General features: G+C 40.1%; 2 protein-coding genes across 5 annotated transcripts in view; one reads left to right on the top strand and one right to left on the bottom strand.

Moving 5' to 3' along the window:
- The window catches only part of LOC141762856 (FERM, ARHGEF and pleckstrin domain-containing protein 1-like), a 62,322-nt gene extending 44,580 nt beyond the window's left edge, over positions 1 to 17,742 (top strand). For 2 of the 3 annotated variants that reach the window (XM_074626969.1, XM_074626972.1), the window contains 15 exons: positions 3,179 to 3,372; positions 3,456 to 3,545; positions 5,793 to 5,926; positions 6,262 to 6,343; positions 6,436 to 6,497; positions 6,574 to 6,749; positions 7,350 to 7,480; positions 7,606 to 7,674; positions 7,767 to 7,856; positions 8,143 to 8,225; positions 8,345 to 8,457; positions 12,253 to 12,413; positions 13,760 to 13,867; positions 13,946 to 14,097; positions 15,491 to 17,742. In XM_074626969.1, the coding sequence (XP_074483070.1) occupies positions 3,179 to 3,372; positions 3,456 to 3,545; positions 5,793 to 5,926; positions 6,262 to 6,343; positions 6,436 to 6,497; positions 6,574 to 6,749; positions 7,350 to 7,480; positions 7,606 to 7,674; positions 7,767 to 7,856; positions 8,143 to 8,225; positions 8,345 to 8,457; positions 12,253 to 12,413; positions 13,760 to 13,867; positions 13,946 to 14,097; positions 15,491 to 15,566 (1,721 nt within the window). In that variant the 3' untranslated portion in view covers positions 15,567 to 17,742. The remainder of the gene's footprint in view (positions 1 to 3,178; positions 3,373 to 3,455; positions 3,546 to 5,792; positions 5,927 to 6,261; positions 6,344 to 6,435; positions 6,498 to 6,573; positions 6,750 to 7,349; positions 7,481 to 7,605; positions 7,675 to 7,766; positions 7,857 to 8,142; positions 8,226 to 8,344; positions 8,458 to 12,252; positions 12,414 to 13,759; positions 13,868 to 13,945; positions 14,098 to 15,490) is intronic. The other variant, XM_074626971.1, reaches the window with a different exon arrangement.
- Positions 16,371 to 19,777, bottom strand: LOC141762890 (gamma-glutamylaminecyclotransferase B-like). Of its 2 annotated transcripts, XM_074627050.1 has the most exons (3): positions 19,403 to 19,777; positions 17,645 to 17,738; positions 16,371 to 17,548 (listed from the first exon to the last, which is right to left on the bottom strand). In XM_074627050.1, exons 1-3 carry the CDS (start codon positions 19,403 to 19,405, stop codon positions 17,250 to 17,252), a joined length of 396 nt encoding a protein of 131 aa, XP_074483151.1. In that variant the 5' UTR covers positions 19,406 to 19,777; the 3' UTR covers positions 16,371 to 17,249. The 2 variants fall into 2 exon arrangements, with proteins under 2 accessions (XP_074483151.1, XP_074483150.1); XM_074627049.1 differs by having other exon boundaries at positions 16,371 to 17,738.
- Positions 19,778 to 20,298: the final 521 nt, after the last annotated feature.

Genomic DNA, 20,298 nt, shown 5'->3' on the forward strand with positions numbered 1-20,298 from the left:
ACAAAAATGTTCATGCTTCATGCTTTGTAAATGCACTGTTTTTTAAGCATGTCAGTGGGAACTGTTTTTCCTTTCCTTTACTCTGAATGCATGTTAACCAGGCGAGCTGCTTTTCTGTCATTCCTGCTCTGTTTTTTGCTCGGTGTTTCTGTCGTGGGGCTCAAAATGGTTTCAAATGTTTGAGAAGCATTATAACACAAACTTAAAGGAACAGTGTGTAATGTTTCTGGGGATCTATTAACAGAAATGGAATATAATAGTCATAACTATGTTTTCATTAGTTATATAATCACCTGAAAACTAAGAATCGTTCTGTTTTCGTTAGCTTAGAATGACCCCTTCATATCTACATAGGGAGCGGGTATAGTAGCCTAGAGAGGACAAACCAAACACTGGCTCTAGAGAACCTTTTGCATTTTTACGTCACCCGAAGGCCACCGTAGTTCTCCGACATGCTTATGAAACTGTGGTAACGTGAGCAGCAGAGTGCAAAAACGGCCACCCAACGTCTGATTTCCCACTAGATTCGACTGTTATCAGGCCATTAAATAGGCGTTATCAGTCGCTATAAGCACCATAGATGTGGGTCAGTAGGGGCCTACTACACCTACTACGTTGTAAAAGTGAAAGTGAAACTTTAAAGCAACACGTTCTAACATGTAAAACTGAATGAAACGTCACGTTTTGAACACAAACAAAAAGGCTTCTTTAGGTTGAGGCAACAAAACTACAACTTCTTTAGGTTTAGGCAACAAACTACAACTTCTTTAGGTTTAAGCAATAAAACTACAACTTCTTTTGGTTCAGGCAACAAAACTACAACTTCTTTAGGTTTAAGCAATACAACTACAACTTCTTTAGGTTTAGGCAACAAAACTACAACTTCTTTAGGTTTAAGCAATAAAACTACAACTTCTTTAGGTTTAGGCAAAGAAAAACAGCGAGGCGAACGGCGTTACCACAATTTTGCACTCGGAGGCTCACGTTACCGCAGTCTTGGAAAGGGAGGGGTAAGCGGAGGGGTACTCAGTCAGTTGCAATCTGCAACCACACCACTAAATGCCGCCAAATACACACTGTACCTTTTAACAACTTTAGAAATGTGTATTTTTCCTATTTCTTCCCTTCACTTGTCGGGGATATTACAGTTACAACACCGTCATGATTTATTTACTGTCATGATGTCTTTTTCAAATATTTTGAAACCATTTGCCTCTGGGTTTTCCTCACTGTGCACAAGGACAAAACGGGACCAACTCCAGTGTTTTTTATTTTTATTTTTGAACAGCGAGTGAGAGGGCGAAGGTAGACAGACACAAGTAAAGTTAAGCTTAACGCAAATGTAAGTGCAAAAACAAAGATATCTTTGAGAGGCATTTTGTAAGGTGTGAAAGTCTGAGTATTGTCAGAAGATGGACACACATAGAACATACGTGAGCACTGGAGTTGAGTCATCTTCCCTTTCACTGTCACCAAATGGCACTTCCATTTTGTAACTTTAATGTGCTGTACATACAGTAACACATTGATAGATTGTGATTTTTGTACTGTGTTAATCAGAGCCAAACTTTCTAGATTTACTCTAAAAAGTAAAATGATTGTAGTTTCTTCTTCGGTATACACGCTATTATGATGTGATCGTATTTGACTGATATCTTAAAGCAAATAGTTCAACATTTTGGGAAGCATATTTCCCAAAATGTCAAAACTATTTTCTTTAATTTAGGGTATTTAAATGGTACAAGGTGGCGTTTTAGCATCACATCTGTGCTTCTCTTTCTGTTTACGTAACACACTTTTTACTGACTGACTTCTTTTAAAGGAATAAACCGGCTTTCTGGCTATTCAAACTTTCTGATTTGAAGATCGGAGGCACCGAATGTGCAAAGGTGCCGCCAATCAAGCCAAAAAGTCATTCTATTCTTTACAAAAGATATGATAATTTCTCTCTACATGGCCTAAAGAAGCACTGACTCACTGGTTTTTCTTTGTCACTCTTGTAACACTTTGTATTCCTGCACACATGTCCTTTTTTATTTCCATTACAAAACACCCACTGGGTTTTTATTTCTTTGAGGTTTTACTCTTTTATTTCTTTACCCTTCATCTCTCTTTTTAACTCTGTAACTGTGTGCACTAGTGTCAATAAAAAACAACCTTGTATGTTCCAAGAAAAGGGACTCCAGAATTTTCTGTAGAGGAAACCGATGTCCGACTCATCCCCCCTCAACCCTGCTTGACCTGTGACCCCTACCCGTGTCTTGTGTTGTGGTAGCTAGCCTGTAGAGTAGTGGTCTTGTTCGATGTTTGCACACGACCCGTTTCTGTCTTGTGTTTGTCTAGCTGTGTGTTTTTTGTCGTAGTCGTTTTGGTGGCAAGTTCTTTTATAGCACCCGTCACAGATCTGCACTGTGGTTGCCATGGTTTTACCCATGATCCAGTTTGGTGTGTAACAGTGGACTCTTTGGAAACTTTGGGCAAGTATACAGTCACAACTTAGTACCACGTAGTACACCTCTAGCTGTAGTAGAAAGTAGGTTTTCTATTCTTCTGTCCGGATGATTCCCCAAAACAGTAGATTTCAACTGCAATCAGACCAGACTCCTGTTAAAAAACAGATGATTTTAGGCGTCATCACAACTAGCAACATATCTATAGTGCATTGTAAGGGAAAAGATAAAATAGTATTCACAGATTGTCATAATGTAATGTGTCTAATCGATTTGTCAATCGACAGAAAATGAAGCTGTCAGCTTGACGGCGTTACCCTTCCAATGCACTGATATGTCGAATAGCTTTTTACTAACATCTCCTTCACATTATTTTTCCTTCTTTTCCTGTGTTTTCTAACCATATTTTAGATGAGAATCCAAATAGAGAAATAGATGTAGCCTCCTTCAGAGTTGAGCGATCGTAGCATTTTTGTCATGCGGCGACCTGCTTGAACATGACAGCTGGGTCCTAACCCAGAGTTTAAGATTGATTGTCTAACCTTGAAATTCATCGCCGTACATGCTGGGTTACATTTTAGAGGCATATTTTGGGGTATATTTTGAGCTTCTGGGTGACTGTCGAAGCCTTTTCCTCCGTGATTTTAACTGTCCCTTATCCTCTCCTACTCACTCTTTGTTCTATTCCTGTCCCCGTCTCCTTTCCACTCTCCTATTTTCCTCCCCAGAAAGTCCTGTTTCAGAGGACTCTCCGATGGGAAGTCCCCATGTGGTTGTTAACGGCAACGGCTCTGTAAACGGACCCGGCGCTGGCATCCTGGGTCAAAGTCCTGAGATCCGGAATCTGTCGCCTCTCACCAGCCCTCTGCTCACCGATGCTGGATGCGTCCGCAACGATGACGAAGAAGAGGCGAGGAGGAAGGTAGACATAAAGACAGCATTGAAATGTATAAAAACGTGTAAGAAATGGTCTCGGACTGATCTCATCTTTGTGTTTGTGTCCAGAAGTTTCCCACAGACAAGGCCTACTTCATAGCCAAAGAACTTTTGACCACAGAGCGGACCTACCTCAAAGACCTGCAAGTCATCACAGAGGTGAGGAGGATTTCTATAGCTCCTATATTTAAACTGCAAGGCCGTTCTCAACCGGCTGAGAGAGAGGGATCTGTCTTAAAACCAGGAGTTCGTCTGGCCAAGGTTGGCCTCTTTAAAGCTGGAATAGAGAGTCCAACCTGCTTATTTCAGCTTTCAAAGTCTGACATTTATGGTCTTTTAAAAGCTTATGTGTTGGGACAGTGAGTCAGAGTTGGTCTGCGCTGGAATCAGGATGTGACTTTTGATGTTTGTTCAACCGAAATGTTGGGAAAGTCAAACCCAAAATCACAAGCTTTTCTGTCATGTGACACTAATATTACATCAGGTTGCTTTAATTCCCGTCCCGAAAACGGGCTTTTATGTGCTTTTAGTTTGGTTGAAGATTTGACATCTGAGGCTTTATGAGCATCGTGCAGGACAGATGACAGCTTCCCACTTTCATTCATTCATTATCCGTAGCTGCTTATCCTGTTCAGGGCTGGAGCCGATCCCAGCTGACATCGGGCGAAGGCTGGGGGGTACACCCTGGACATGTCAACAGACTTTCACAGGGCTGACACATAGAGACAGACAACCATTCACACTCACATTCACACCTACGGGACATTTAGAGTCAACAATTAACCTGCATGTCTTTGGACTGTGGGGGGAAACCGGAGCACCCGGAGTAAACCCACGCTAACACGGGGAGAACATGCAAACTCCACACAGACGGGCCCCCACCGCACCACCGTGAAGCTTCCAACTTGTGTTTTCTAAATGACTTCCTCTGTTTTGTTTCACACAAGAAAGCGATGCACGCGTTATAATTCACCTCCCCCTTTTTAAAGCCAACAAACTTGTTTGTTCTTTAAGACGACACAGACTATTCCCTCTGGGCTCTTTAGTTTACAAGTAAAACCACTAAAATCAACACAGAGGAAAAAGCTCTGCGTGCATAAACACAACGTCTGCATCTTAAATCCTGGGATGAAAGAGCAGCTTAATGTGTTTGTGGTTCAGCTTTACTGTGCGTGTGTTTTTACTAACAAATGAGGGGAAATCCGCAGCAGGTTCACCTGCCTGCATCACCTTTATATTCTGAAGCTGATCTCTGAAAAATATCATATTTCCCTCTCTCTGGTCTCTCCCTCTTTTTCTCTTCCCAACAGTAGTTTCCACCCCTCTTTGATGTGGGAGAAACTGGCGTGCTCTTTTTTAAAACCTCTGAAATATTTTCTTTGGGCTGGCACCGCTCAACCCTTCCGTCCCTCCCTCCCTCCCTCTCTTTTCTCGCTGTCACCCTTCCTCTCTCCCACCGAGTCCTTCTGTGAAACAGCTGGACGGCCTCCTGTCTGCCTTAGCTGTCATAATCGCGTGTGATTTACTCTGAAGGGGGAATATAACACCTCTGTGTCAGAGGTTGTGACCTAGCTGATGGTTATCCTCGGTGTTTCCCAAAGCCCAAAGATGACGTCCTCAAATGTCTTGTTTTGTCCAAAGATATTCAGTTTACTGTCATAGAGGAGGAAAGAAACCAGAAAATATTCACATTTAAGAAGCTGGAATCAGAGGATTTAGACTTTTTTTTTTCTTAAAGAAATTAGTAGTTGGGGATTAATTCAATAGTTGATGACTATCTGCAACTATTTTGATAATTGATTAATTGTTTAATTTTCTTTCTAGCATAAAAGCCCCAAAAATGCTGGTTCCAGCCTCATTTGTGACGATTTGCTGCTTTTCTTTGTCTCACGTTATGATAAATTGTATATTTTTGTCTTTTGGACTGTTGGTCGGACAAAGAAAATCCAATTTGAAGACGGCACTCGGCGTTTTTAACTATATTATGATATCTAAGACCAAATAATTCAGTTTTTCCCAAAGATGACGTTCTCAAATGTCTTGTTCTGTCCAAAGATATTCAGTTTACTGTCACAGAGGAGTAAAGAAACTTCACATTTAAGAAGCTGAGAATTTAGACTTTTTTTTCTTAAAAATGTACTTAAACAAATTAATCGATAATCAAAATAGTTGGAGAATAATTTAATAATCTATAAAATGCTTTGGCTTTAACCTGAAACTCCTTCATTGCTTCACTTGCATATTACTTCCCTTAATGTGGCTCTCAGATGTTGCTGTAAGGAACCTCAAACATGAACTTTTTGGAAAAATATGAATGTCATTTTACAAGCAATGCATGTTTTCTAGTTTTCCCACACGCCCACATTTGTAATCAACGTTGTATTCCTGCCTGTTTGTGTGTCGCAGTCGTTCCAGAGTGTGGCGGGCAAAGACGAGGCCTTCCCAGACTCTGTTAGGACCCTGGTCTCTGCCAGCTACGACCCGGTCTACAAGTTCCACCAGGGCTTCCTCAAAGAGGTGGAGCAGCGGCTGGCGCAGTGGTCAGTATCTGCCTGCTCCCCATTCACAAAACACAAGCTCACCTACATACTGTATATACTCACATATATAAGAGCATTCAAAAACTCAAGTCAAGGATGGGATGGGAACTAAATGCGCAAATGCAAAGCCCTCATTTCCTCCTCTGGGAATCTTGTCTGTGTTATTTCTGTAATGAAGACACAAACCTTGTTTTTGGAGAGGGGCCAAAGACTTGCTGGGAAGATGAATGGGATTGTGGGAATTGAGTGAAGATTTGCCGGTCATGTGTGCTAGAAACTACAGCTGTAGCCTGACATCTACTGGTGAATAAATGCATGTGTTCTCTCCTCTTTAGGGAGGGTCGATCTAACGCCCACATTAAAGGAGACTATCAACGCATTGGTGATATTCTCCTGAAGAACATTCAGGGTCTGAGGGTAACTATACCTTTTATTTTGCACCAGAATCTGTAATACCTCTCTATTTCTTATCATTATTTAAATTATTTTTCTATCTTTTGCATCTGCAGCAGTTGACAGTTCATCTTCAGAAACATTCAGAGTGCCTAGTCGAACTGGAACGGACCTGCAGGTAGGTGACTACTAGAACGTTATTAGCACGAGACTTTCTATATTCTTCTTTCTAATTCTTCCTCCTCATTCCTCAGGTCCAGCCGGAAGGCGGAGACTGCGTGTCGAGACTTTGAGCAGCAGAGAGTTTGCTACTTGCCCCTCAACATCTTCCTCCTCCGTCCTCTCCACCGCCTGCTGCACTACAAACTCATCCTGGAGAGGCTGTGCAAGCACTACCCGCCCACCCACGACGACTTCAGGGACTGCAGAGGTACACGTCTGCCTTTTTCTGTGCAGTTTTGTACACGTGAAACTACGTTTGTTTACAACCATCCTCCTTAAAGGTCCCATATTATGCTCATTTTCAGGTTCATACTTGTATTTTGTGTTTCTACTAGAACATGTTTACATGATGTAATGTTAAAAAAAAACTTTATTTTCCTCATACTGTCTGCCTGAATATACCTGTATTTACCCTCTGTCTGAAACGCTCAGTTTTAGCGCATTTTGACAGAATTGCAACAGAATTGCGTTGCTAGGCAACAGCTTGGGTCCATGTGTATTTCCTGTCAGCTGATGACATTCACATACCCTGCTACCAGGAATAAACTGGGACACATTTAGAATGTGTACGTTTAAAATTTTGTCAAGTGTCTAAATATTGTATATTTGTGACATCACGAATGGGCAGAAACCCTGACAGCTTATTTCAAATGCAGAGCTTCTGAATACGGGCTGTGTGTATTTCCCTGTGGATTGAGCGTTTTGATACTTTCACAGTATTTATATAGGACTAAAGCCTGCTTTATTATAAAAAAACATGAAAATCTCACTTTTTTATAATATGGGACCTTTAATAACCCATCTTTAGCGGCCCTGGCGGACATCTCCGAGATGGTGCTGCAGCTGCAAGGCACCATGATGAAGATGGAGAACTTCCAGAAGCTCCTAGAGCTGAAGAAGGATCTGACCGGCATCGACAACCTCGCCATCCCCGGAAGGGTTAGACTCTATATTTATTGGACACACGTAGACTCTCTATGTTTCAGGCGTAAATTATTCAGTGCAAAATTCTGCAAATGTAAGCATCTTTGCTTCCTCTCATATTTATTTGTCGTAACTTGCAGGAGTTTATCCGGCTCGGTTGCCTCAGCAAGCTTTCAGGGAAGGGCCTCCAGCAGAGGATGTTCTTCCTGGTATGACACTTCAGCTACTTTTCAAAGTGAATCTGACATTTGGGGATAGCGAAAAATAATCTAACCTCCACTTCTTCTTCCTTCCTCTCCAGTTCAGTGATTCCTTGGTGTACACCAGTCGAGGAATGACCCCGAGCAACCAGTTTAAAGTTCATGGCCAGCTGCCCCTGTATGGCATGACGGTACGTGAAATTCCCTCAACATTACCTACGGGCAGTTTAGTGTCAACAATTAACCTGCATGTCATTGGACTGTGGGGGAAACCGGAGCACCCGAGTAAACCCCCGCTAACACGGGGAGAACATGCAAACTCCACACAGAAGCCGGGTTTGAACCTGCAACGTTTTATTTAAATATTACAGTTTATTTTTACATCGTATGTTGTTCGTTATCATTGCTTTTGTTTACATGTGTCAACCATATTTTATTAGATTACTGAGGTCTAAGTAGGGTGTGTGTTTTTTGCAGATCAGAGAAAGTGAGGAGGAGTGGGGAGTCCCTCATTCGTTCACCTTGTTTGGACAGCGCCAGTCCGTGGTGGTGGCAGCCAGGTATACATGATCACACACATATTTTGTTACGTAATAATGATACAGGAGTTTAAAATATACCATAAAATGAATGATGTTTTTTTACATATAGTCTCTCTGTCTTTTCTGTCTGCGTCCAGCTGTGCGTCCGAGATGGAGCGGTGGGTAGAGGACATCAGGATGGCCATCGACCTTGCGGAGCAGAGCAGCAGCACAAACACTGACCTGCTGTCCACCAGCCTCTCTGACAACAGTATGTGTATTTAATTATTATATTATACTGTTTTTTTAATCATGCGTTTTATTGTTTCCTTAAGAAAAGATTACTACAACAACCTAAACCATAACAAATTAAGTAAAATGTACATATAACTGATAGTAACTGTAAATTAAAAAGCATAGTAATCAAAAACAAGGAAGAGGGAAACATTTTAATATTTAAAAGTGATGATAGTAAAATAATATAAATAAATACATAGATAAATAAAAAATATATATATAAAAAATAAAAAAATTAAAATATAATTAACATTAAAAATGTTAAATAAAAGAAAATAAATAAGAATAATGACAATAGTAAAGAAATATAAAAAATAATATATATAATAGAAGAAAAAAAGTTAAATAAAAGAAAATAAATATGACTTATTACATTTATAAAGAAATGTAAAAAATAAAAATATAATTGATTAAAGATTTTAAATAAAGAAAAATAAATAAGAATAATGACAATAATGAAATATAAATAAATGAAAATATATAATCAATAAAAAATGAAAAATGTTAAATATAAGAAAACAAATAAGATTGATGTCAATAATATAGAAACAGAAAAATATATAATCAATTAAAATTAAAAATGTTAAGTACAAGAAAAATAATAAGAATAATTACAATAATAAAGAAATATAAATAAATAAAAATATATATTGATTAAAAATTTAAAATGTTAAACAAAAGAAATGAAAAATTAGAACCTATAAATTCATACTCCAGATTCCCAACACATACTTATCGTATATTCTACTATTGATTTACACTAAGTGGCCACTTTATTAGGTACACCTGTACATTATAGGCATCATAAAAGTAGACTTTATGGCTAATTTGCTGTATTGTATTGTGTCTTGTTTACATGCCAGTGTATTTTGTGAATTCCCTCTCAATCTAATAGAATGCAAGATTTTTTCAATTTTCCGAAACATTGATGTTTATAAGTTTAAATAAATGCATCGGTGTTGGTCTGTCTGTGAGCCAACACCTCACTAGAATAAACGTTCATTTTCCATCCGATTTTATTGATTCGGACAATTTGAACCATCATTCCCAAATAACTACTACCTGCCCAAACATCACTTAATCATCAGAATATTGCAGGACGCTCTGAGACCCTGTGGGAACTAGAGAGTTCCGTCATAAACAGGAGAGTTATTTCTGGAAATGTTTCCACTTGGGATTTGTCACCCACGATTGGCTTTTCTTGCCTCAATCTCCCAGCTGGGACCTGCTCGCTACACTGATATAATAATAATAAGGTTTTTTCTTTAAGGGAAATGTCTTTATCTAGTCTACATATCTATGCACATATCCTTTCTTCTCCTCTAACTCGACAGACGGCTGCTGTCAGCGTCTCATGAATAATTTCACTTTCATCATATTTTTTAACGTCACCTGATATATGTAGGTCCAGGCACCAGCTGTCCGCCTCCATTTTCTTCTTCTTTGCTCTCATTCTTTATCATAAACGCCTGTCACGATGTTCTATGAGGCCTCCACCTGGTGACCTTTGGGTTGACGTCTCCATTGTCTCTCGGCTAAATCACTCAGACTGTTAAAGCGTATTGGTTTACATGGAACAACAAAAGGGCTTTTATTTTGTCCTGACTTTATTGAAATTGCTTTGATCGCTGTTTTTAAACCATAAATGATTCACCTCATGATATTTGTACGCGTTTTCCGGCTGGATTTAATCCTATAATCAAAGCCAGGTTTGTTGTTACAAAGTTACATCCAAGTCTTATAAACGGGGTGAGCAGCCAAAAGAAAAGCCAAAGCAGGAGGCCCAAACAGAGCGTAGTATTTCGGGATCCAGTGGCAATTTCCACCTCCAGCTGCAAGCAGTTAAAATACAGACCTTTAGCCAGAAACAAAACAATGTTCAGGATGTTGCAGAGCTTGCTTCTCAGGGGTTTATTTATGTAGTCTGCACTTATTAAAGGTCTCATGTTGTAAAAAGTTAGATTTGAATGTCTTTTATATTATAAAACAGGTTTAAGTGCTATATAAATACCGTGGAAGTATTGAAACGCTCAATCGACAGAGAAATACACACAGCCCTTATTCAGAAACCTTTGAAACAAGCTATCAGGATTTCTGTAACTTTGTGATGTCACAAATCTACAATATATAGGCCGTTTCACAGTTTTAAATGTAAACATTGTCCCAGTTTATTTCTGGTTGCAGTGTATGTGAATGACATCAGCTGACAGGAACTTAACATGGACCCAAGCTGTTGCCTAGCAACGCAATTCCGTTGAAATGTGCTAAAACGGAGCGTTTCAGACAGAGGGTAAATACAGGCATATTCAGGCAGACAGTATGAGGAAAATAGATATTTTTTTAACATTACGGCATGTAAACATAATCTAGCAGAAACATAGAATACAAGTATGAACCTGAGAATGAGCATAATATGGGAGCTTTAAAGGAACAGTGTGTAATATTTTTGGCGATCTATTAGCAGAAATGTAATATATTCATAACTATATTTTCATTAGTGTATAATCACCTGAAACTAAGAATCGTTGTGCTTCGTTAGCTTAGAACGCCGTCTGACTTCCGTTGCTCCTCAAGTAGTATTATGGTACGTGTCCACAACGGTGTTTTTTAGACGCGATGGATCTCCTCGCTTCCCAGCATTGGATGCTCGATGGGTTGCCACAAGGCACCTGATTGGATGAACGTTTTCCCTCGTGGGCTGCTACTCCCATCTTTCAAACCGGAACCAACATGGTGGCTCGTTTGAAAACTTCTTTCTTTTATGTTATGAAAATAGTTCACTGAAATGTGTTCCTGAAAACATTTGAGGTGAGAAATAAGACTGAATCTGTCTTCATTTTAGATCGACAATGCCATGTTTAAACGTTTCTTGGGAGTTTCCAGAGGCGTTGATTTACATGATGATATCTACATGGGGAGTGGGTCCTCTTCACAGAGTCCGCCATGTTGCTCCGACCATGATTCTACAGTAGCCCAGAGAGGACAAACCGTTTGGTTTGGCTCTAGAGAGAACCTTTTGCTTTTTTACGTTACCTGAAGGCTACCGTAGTTCTCCGACATGCTTATGAAACTGCGGTAACGTGAGCAGCAGAGTGCAAAAACGTCCACCCACCCGTCTGATTTCCCACTAGATTCGACTGTTATCAGGCCATTAAATAGGCGTTATCAGTCGCTATAAGCATCATAGATGCGGGTCAGTAGGGGCCTACTACACCTACTACGTTGTAAAATTGAAAATGAAACTTTAAAGCAACACGTTCTAACATGTAAAACTGAATGAAACGTCACGTTTTGAACACAAACAAAAAGGCTTCTTTAGGTTTATGCAACAAAACTGCAACTTCTTTAGGTTTAGGCAAAGAAAAAACAGCGAGGCGAACGGCGTTACCACAGTTTTGCACTCGGAGGCTCACGTTACAACAGTCTTGGAAAGGGAGGAGTGAGCAGAGGGGTACTTAGTTGGTTGCAATCTGCAACCACACCACTAGATGCCACCAAAGCCTACACACTGTCCCTTTAAGTTCGGTGGCAACATTTGGGAAGATGAACAGATTTTGATACCAAAACCTGAAATGTATTAGTCAGTAAAGTTGAATCGTCATAAAGTGTTCTTTCTTCATACAATCAATGTCTAAAGATCCATCTCTTTTAGCCTTTAACAGTCATCATGAAGACGTGACATTTGTGCTCTATAGATAATCACTTTATTAAATGGTGGACAGTTTCTCTCTGCTAACCAGCACATTTTGACCTCCCCGTCGTTCCCCAGAGCTGTCGGAGGACGGTGGCGGCGAGCTGGAGTCGGAGGAGGAGCTCTGCGGCTCTCGCTCCTCCCTGGAGCGCCAGGGTCACCGTGGTAACACCACCGTGCACGTCTGCTGGCATCGCAACACCAGCGTGTCCATGGTGGACTTTAGTGTTGCCGTGGAGGTACCAGAAACCGTGTCTCTTTTTAATCGTCTTCTCTCTCCTCACATCGCACGCCCCTGTCGCTGTGGCGTCCAGTCTTGTGTGTTTATTTCTGTGTGCTGTCCTCTTCTCCACAGGCAAAGGACCATTGATTCAATGTCCTTTGTCTTACTTTTCGTCTCATGTTTGTGTCCTTTTCTCTCTTCCACCTTGTGTCTCTCCATCTTCCATTTGTCTGTTTGTCCATGTCCACCTGTGTCCGTCCACGCTGACGTTACTAGAGGCCACTAATAGTCCGTCCAGTGAGTTGACGAGGCCCCTCGGCAGCCCTCAGGGGGCCACGTCTCTCTCTGTGGTTTGCTGGTACAGAACTCACAGCCTGTCCTTTAGTGACACCTGCTGGAACAGAGAGGTACTGCAACCAGCTCTACAAAACACCATGAAACTTCTGATCAATAGAGAGAACTACATTTACATTTCCCTATGGGTGTTTATATATGATGTCAAATATGGAAGCACTAATTATGTGAAGCTAATAAGTATTAATTAAGTAAAATATTGCTGAAGTATCACTCCTCCTGCCAAACAAGTAACATATTTTTAATCGTAATTACGGCTGTCAATCGATTATAAACGCAGAAATGCAATGCTGCTTATTTTGGGAATTATTTGTTTGGCATGTAAAATATCCATGTTTACTAGTGTTCAGTCTGTAAATGGCACAGATATATTTAGATAATTTGTTTCGTCCAACCAACGATCAGAAAAATCCAAAGAGATTCAGTTTATTGTCCTAGAAAACAAAGAAAAGCAGCAAATCTTCACAAATGAGAAGCTGAAACCAGAGAGTGTTTGACATTTTGAAAGTTGTTATAATCAGAAACACACAGTGTTTTAAATGGTAAAGGTAAATAAAAATAAATCCTTATACCTGTTTATATTCTGTATTTTTTATTTACTAGGGCTGTCAATCGATTACATATTTAATTGCGATTAATTGCAAATTACTGAAAACTTTTTATCTCTTCAAAATGTACATTAAAAGGAGATTTGTCAAGTGTTTAATACTCTTATTCCTTATACCTCCTTCACGACACGCTAGTATGACATGGTGTAGTTTCATATGATACCAGCATCTTCACTCTAGCTTTAAAACTGAGCCGCTTAAAAATGCATTAAAATGAATTAGCGTTATTATGGCGTTAACTTTGACAGCCCTAACTGTAATATATTATGTTTTGTAATTAGAACTAACAGATTTTTTCTTTCCTGTCTTTTCCCCTGTTTTCTAACCCTATAACGGAATTTGTTTCACTTGATTTAGCCTTGCCCGTCTTTTGTTGACTCTTCTCTGTTGTGTTGTCCAGAACCAGCTGTCCGGTAACCTGCTGAGGAAGTTTAAGAACAGCAATGGCTGGCAGAAACTCTGGGTGGTCTTCACCAACTTCAGCCTCTTCTTCTACAAGTCACACCAGGTAAGATAAACACAGTCAAGTGGTCAAGCATTAACATGTTGATGCGTAAAGACGGTTAATGATTCTTTCTGCTCTCAGGACGACTACCCTCTGGCCAGCCTCCCTCTGCTGGGCTACTCCGTCACCGTCCCGTCCGAGTCGGAGAACATCCACAAAGACTACGTCTTCAAGCTCCACTTTAAATCCCACGTCTACTACTTCAGATCGGAGAGCGAGTACACCTTTGAGAGGTATTATATTCTACATTTACACCACAGTAGTCAATTAACAGGACTCTCAGGAGAAATATTCTGGTGGGCAGATGAATAAGCTTTGAAAAGAAGGTATACATTTGCATAGTTTTATGAATTAATTTATTATGTAATGTCGAGGGAAAAAAAATTTAGGAATTGTTGCTTATTGCTCCTTTTATTTTAAGATTTTATCAGCAGCACAGGTTTCTATTTTTGAACGGTAGGTGTAATAAATAGCTGATAAACGTCCGTCTCTTATCTTCAAAGCTCAATAGAGGCGGTATAATAATTGTCTTTTTACAATATCCAACGTTCCGAGGCCACCTAGTCTGTATTGTCTTCGTTTTTACTTGAATTAAAACTAACTTTCTAATGAATTAAACCCATGTACTTGCAAGTCCAGGAGGCAGGGAGAGTCTTTTAATAGCAGTTTATTTAAAGATTTGCATGACGACATTCAAAATCTACATGTCGGCCTGTCCATTTTCATACATTTATTTACTTTAAAGGAATTTGCATTGTGTGTTTTTCATATTACATTGCAATAGCCTGTTTAAAGTGATCATATACCAAACAACTCATCAATGCTGGTAGGCCTACTGTATGCTAATAGATAAAGGAGGGATAGTGCGTTGAATTCCTTAGATACAGCTGTGCCATGTTGAAGCAAGACTGGATGGCGTGCAGCAGATGATAAAACGTTCATTACAACCAGTAGAGACTTGCAAAAATAATAATGTGTGCATAATAAATAGCTGTCTCTTATCTACAGAGGCTCAAAAGAGGTTGCATAATAATTGTCGTTTGACAATATTCCAAGTTCTTAGGCAACATAGTCTGTATTGTCTTAGCTTTTTCTTGTGTTCCTTTGAATTAAATCTAACTTTTTGGCGAATTTAACCCATGTACTTGCAAATAAAGCATGCAGGGAGAGTCTTTAATAGCGGTTTATTTAAAGATTTAGGTGACAACATCCAAAATGTGCAGGCCGAGTACGGGTAACACTTGCTACATAGGTCAAAAGCTTGTTTACTTGTCTGCATCTTACTCGCAAAACATTGTTTCTTAAACTTTTTTTTACCCATGCGCACTAAAACCTGCCTTATGGCACTGTCACCGGAAATAACAAAAATATATTTTATCACAAAAAGGGACAGTTTTGTACTTCTTCATAGTCAGTGTAGATGACGATCGGCACGCCCCCAGTTTGGAGAAACAGACATCCGAAAAAACACTTTAAAAGTCGCACAAATAACACAAATAACACAAATAAACCGTCATCTACTGTAGGTAATACACTGACTATTGGAAGTACCTCATACAACACCACTTCATAACACTCGAACTTCAGTAATATTAGAACATATCTAATAATTCTTTTGGTCCCCAGGTGGATGGAGGTCATCCGCAGCGCCACCTGCTCCGCCAGCCGCTCCCTGCCGAGCACCAGGAAAGACCTTTACTGATGAATCTGCACCGAGAGACACTCGCCTGGGTGAACATCTGGACTTCAAACACCAGAAAAGACTCACAGAATCACTACCAATGCCTCTGAAAAGTTGATTCACACACACCCACACATCCGTCTTATTTCTGCACCACTAGTGTCTGATCAGAGATGTAATTCATTAACGTCATTTTACTTTTTTTTCTCCGCACAAAGTCTTGCTGTTTTTTTTATTTTTGTGTTTGTGCCATTGAGTGTTGTTCACATGCACACACACACAGATTTCATATTCACTCCCGACATCATATACCATGTTTACAATAAGGAGAAACTGAATGAAATACATGGGAAGTATTTGGGACACTGAAGCATGAGTTTGTGCACCGTATTGTTGGTGTCGTGTATGACGACACGTGTGATGAGTAAAACATGTATATAAAATGCTTGAATAAGACCTGTGTGCATGTGAACACACTCTCTCTATATATATATATATATATATATATATATATATATATATAATTAGATGAATTCAATGTGATGCCAGTTTGGACACATCCATCTTTTCCTTTTTGTAAGGCGACTTTTTGTACAGTACTTTGATACACTGTGAAATGTTTTTGTTTTTTCATGTTTCCTGTACGTTTTGTTTAGTTTAAAAGGACAAAAAATGCTTCCAACGCCAACAGAGATTCCACTGGTCCGTTTTGCCAAATACCTTCTCTTCTGTACTCCTTTTTAGTTTTCTGGATTTTACTATTCTAAATAAAGATGAGAAAAGATTGTGTTCATATGGAGAAAAAAAAATGAGACAACTCAGAAATTGATGTCTTTTGTTTTTATAGGGACAGAACCCCACTGGATGGGATGAGGACAACACAACACAGAGACAAATCATGAGTAACAATTCAGGACAAAAAAATCAATTGTGTTTCAAGGAAAAACTTTAATATAATCTGGCTTGGGGTCCTTCTGTATGCATGTTCTCCCCGTGTTAGCGTGGGTTTACTCCGGGTGCTCAGGTTTCCCCCCACAGTCCAAAAACATGCAGGTTAATTGTTGACTCTAAATGTCCTGTAGGTGTGAATGTGAGCGTGAATGGTTGTCTGTCTCTATGTGTCAGCCCTGACCTGTCCAGGGTGATTACCGATAACGGATGGGATGGACTCTAATATAAAAGAAAAGATGCAACAGTGGAGGTAAGACTACTGCAATCCTTCAGTAATGACCAACATCATGGTAACAGGGATTAACACAGAATTAACTAGCAACTAATAAGTCAAAGAGACTGAAGAGACTGATTGTTGCATATTGGCGTCATAGTAGGGCTGCAACTAACGATTATTTTCTTGATTAATCGGTAAGTTGTTTGGTCTATAAAATGTAAAAAAATGTGGATCAGTGTTTCCCAAAGCCCAAGATGACGTCCTCAAATGTCTTGTTTTGTCCAAAGATATTCAGTTTACTGTCACAGAGGAGGAAAGAAGCCAGAATATATTCACATTTAAGAAGCTGGAATCAGAGAATTTAGACTCACTGATTAATCGATTATCAATAGTAGTTGTTAATTAATTAAATACTTGACGACTAATCGATTCAAGCGTGATTTTCTTCAATATACGGAAGCTGATTTGTATAGAGGTAGAAGACAGGAAAACTTAGTGACTCATATTTGCTATCTACTCTGGATTTGCCCTTCTTCTCAGTCTCGTCCTTCTCTGATCGCGTACTGGAGCCCGTGATCTCCATTTGAGTCATAGCTCTCGTAGCTGGGCAGTGAGGGCCAATCAGGCTGGTTCGTCGTCGTGTTGTACACAAACGCCTCCGTGATGCTCCCCGCCGCCGGCCTCTCCACACCCTCCGTCTTCCCCACCCACTCCTCCACCTCCAGCTGCACCTGCGTCCGCTGGTACATGCTGGGAACGCTTTCAAAGTCATCCAGGAACTCCAGCATCTTGTCGTCCACTTTGTAGATCTCTCCTCGGACTCGGTGACCCCGGCCTGGGATGTTGAGGAGGAAAGGGATGTTGTACTTGCTGGCGATGATTAGCGGGTATTTCTGGACGGTGCAGGCCGAGGCGAGGAACTCTGCCTTACCATTGGCGCTGTCAAACATGCGGTAGTAGTTGGGCTGCCCCTGTTTCAGGGTGCCATAGACGAAGATACGAGCCATGTGGATGCAGGAGGACACCTGTAAAATACAGCGAGGAGGAAGAAGTGTTTAAATACAGCTGGCTGAGCAACCTGTCAACATGTTTGTATGTCTTTTTGTTTTTAGTGGGGCGGTCCTGAATACCATATTTTGGGCTTGGAAGCTTCAGAGAGAAATGGTCGAAGGTATTCGAAGCTTCGAGGCGCGGCAGGCTGACATGTTCTTCTGTCGGTCTGTCTTTGGGCTGCACGATTATGGCCAAAATGACAATCCCGATTATTATGATCAATACCGAGATCACGATTATTTATCACTACTGCTTTCGCTTCCACGTTGTGCTACATTACTCCTAATGTACAAATCTTTGCATCAAAACAAACTCGTCCTCGTTCACAGTGCGTGAAGAGGGTCGCAGGTTCAAATCTGGCTTGGGGCCCTTCTGTGTGGAGTTTGCATGTTCTCCCCTTGCTAACTCGGGTTTTCTCCGGGTGCTCCGGTTTCCCCCCACAGTCCAAAAACATGCAGCTTAGGTTCTAAATTGACTCTATAGACTTTTCTTGCGTGTGAGTGGTGAAATCTACTGTGTTTTCTTTATTTGTATGTTGAGAGACAGCATCTGTAGAACTGGTCTGAGAAGCTTTGCCAACGTCATAATAAAAGAACACCTTTGAATAATAGGGAGTGTCTGCTTTCATTGACGCTCTTTGTACTTTGTTGTCACAAAGTACATCGGCTCAATAATTAATTCACACTGAAACACACTGTTTGTTTTCAGATCATTGAAGCTGGGAAAGGTTCTTCAACTACATAGTAAACACCAGTGGTGGAAGTACTCTGTTACAACTAAAAGTCCTGCATTCAAGATGTCACTAAAAGTAGATGCAGAATGGCCCATTCCAGAGTAATATCATATAATTGGATTATACTTCTGAATGCATCACTTTAATGCTGTAGCTGGTAAAGGTGGAGATAATTCTATTAAATATACTCTTAGTACTACAACATAATTAATTTGGTAATTATATTTTGTCTGCAAAGTAACCAAATGAAGTGGAGTATTAGTATAAAGTAGCCAAAAATAGAAATACTCAAGTTAAGAAAAAGTACCTTAAAATTGTATATTTAAGTATAGTACTTGCCTGGAGGTACTTCCATCCAACGAGTGCAATTTGTATCAGAATCAGAATCGTGTTTATTGCCAGGTGTAAGAGGTATACACTAGGAATTTGCTTTGGTTTTGTTGGTGCAAGTAAACAGTAAATAACAAAGAATAGATAAAAAAACGTTAGAATAAAACAAGAATTAAAAAAAAGTTGAAATTCTACCAATATACAGTATACAAAATAAGCTATAAATAAAATAGTAATAATAATAAATACTACTACTAATAATAAATGTAATAGTAATACAGTTTGGATCCAGTTCTGGCAAGTCAATACTTCCTACAGTATAATATACTGTACTAATATAGTACAGGGACACTGGAGAAATATGCCCATGTGTCACAGTGTTCCCAGTATGTCCAGAGTGTGTTTAAGTATGCATTTTGTTCTTTTAAAGTACATTTTAAAGACATTTGAGAAACTAAGCATAAGCTCGTAGCTGGCCAACTAGCTGTCAAGCACAAACAAGAAAAAAACAGGTTTAAGGCGCATACATTAACTATTTTGCAATGCAAAACAGGAAAAGGAGTCCAGTCTTACCATGTGATGAAGATGACGGCTCCTAGCAATATTATAAAGAAAGAAGAAGTCGGTTTGAGATACGTGAAGGCAACACCCGCCCTCTTCTCCCTCTGATTGGCTAGCGCTCGCAGCCTTCGGTGCTTTGATTGGTTAATTTAGGCAGTGATTGATGGTGCCTTCAATGTTGTCGTGTTTATCGGGTTCATGAACTCCAAACCTCTTGTGGTATTCACGACCTCGTAAGTGCAAAGTTTCTGAAAGCTCCGGTTTCGCGATTTTTTGACGTTGTTTTCCTCCGTGATTATTCCTTTGCATTTCCTGCAGTGTGTCGCCCACTTTCTCGCTGTTAGCCTCTGTGGCTTCTAGATGCCCTACAGTACCGTTAATATTGCCGTTGCTTAGCAGCGGTGTCATAATGTACGAGTTCACGAGTTGCATTTGAAGGCACCACCAGTAGAGGTAGACGCTGATTGTAGCGATGGGAATTACGGCTCTTTTTAGTGAGCCAGATCATTTGGCTAAGCTCACCAAAAAGAGCCGGCTCTTTCGGCTCCTAAACGGCTCTTCATTTTACCACTTCTGCCTTTTATAGTTCAGCCAAATTTAGCGCTGTTTTGACCTATGATTAGTATGTGTGCACATGTATCGCTTAAATTATTCAATATGATTATACTAAACCTTATAATTTCCAGAATACATTAATTTTACATGCTGCTTCATTTCCGACTGTCGCTCATCTTTTCTGCTATTTGCGCACCGCACTCCTCTCTCTCTTTCTCTCCTCTGTTCATCACCTGCTTGGTGGCAGATACGTCATTAACACAACATTCAGTCACAGTCATGGTACGTGTCCACGGGGGCGTTTTTTTACCGCTTCCCAGCATTGGACGCTTGGTGGGCTGTCCCTAGAAACA

The sequence above is a fragment of the Sebastes fasciatus genome, chromosome 24 (genome assembly GCF_043250625.1).
Source record: "Sebastes fasciatus isolate fSebFas1 chromosome 24, fSebFas1.pri, whole genome shotgun sequence".
NCBI lineage: Eukaryota > Metazoa > Chordata > Actinopteri > Perciformes > Sebastidae > Sebastes > Sebastes fasciatus.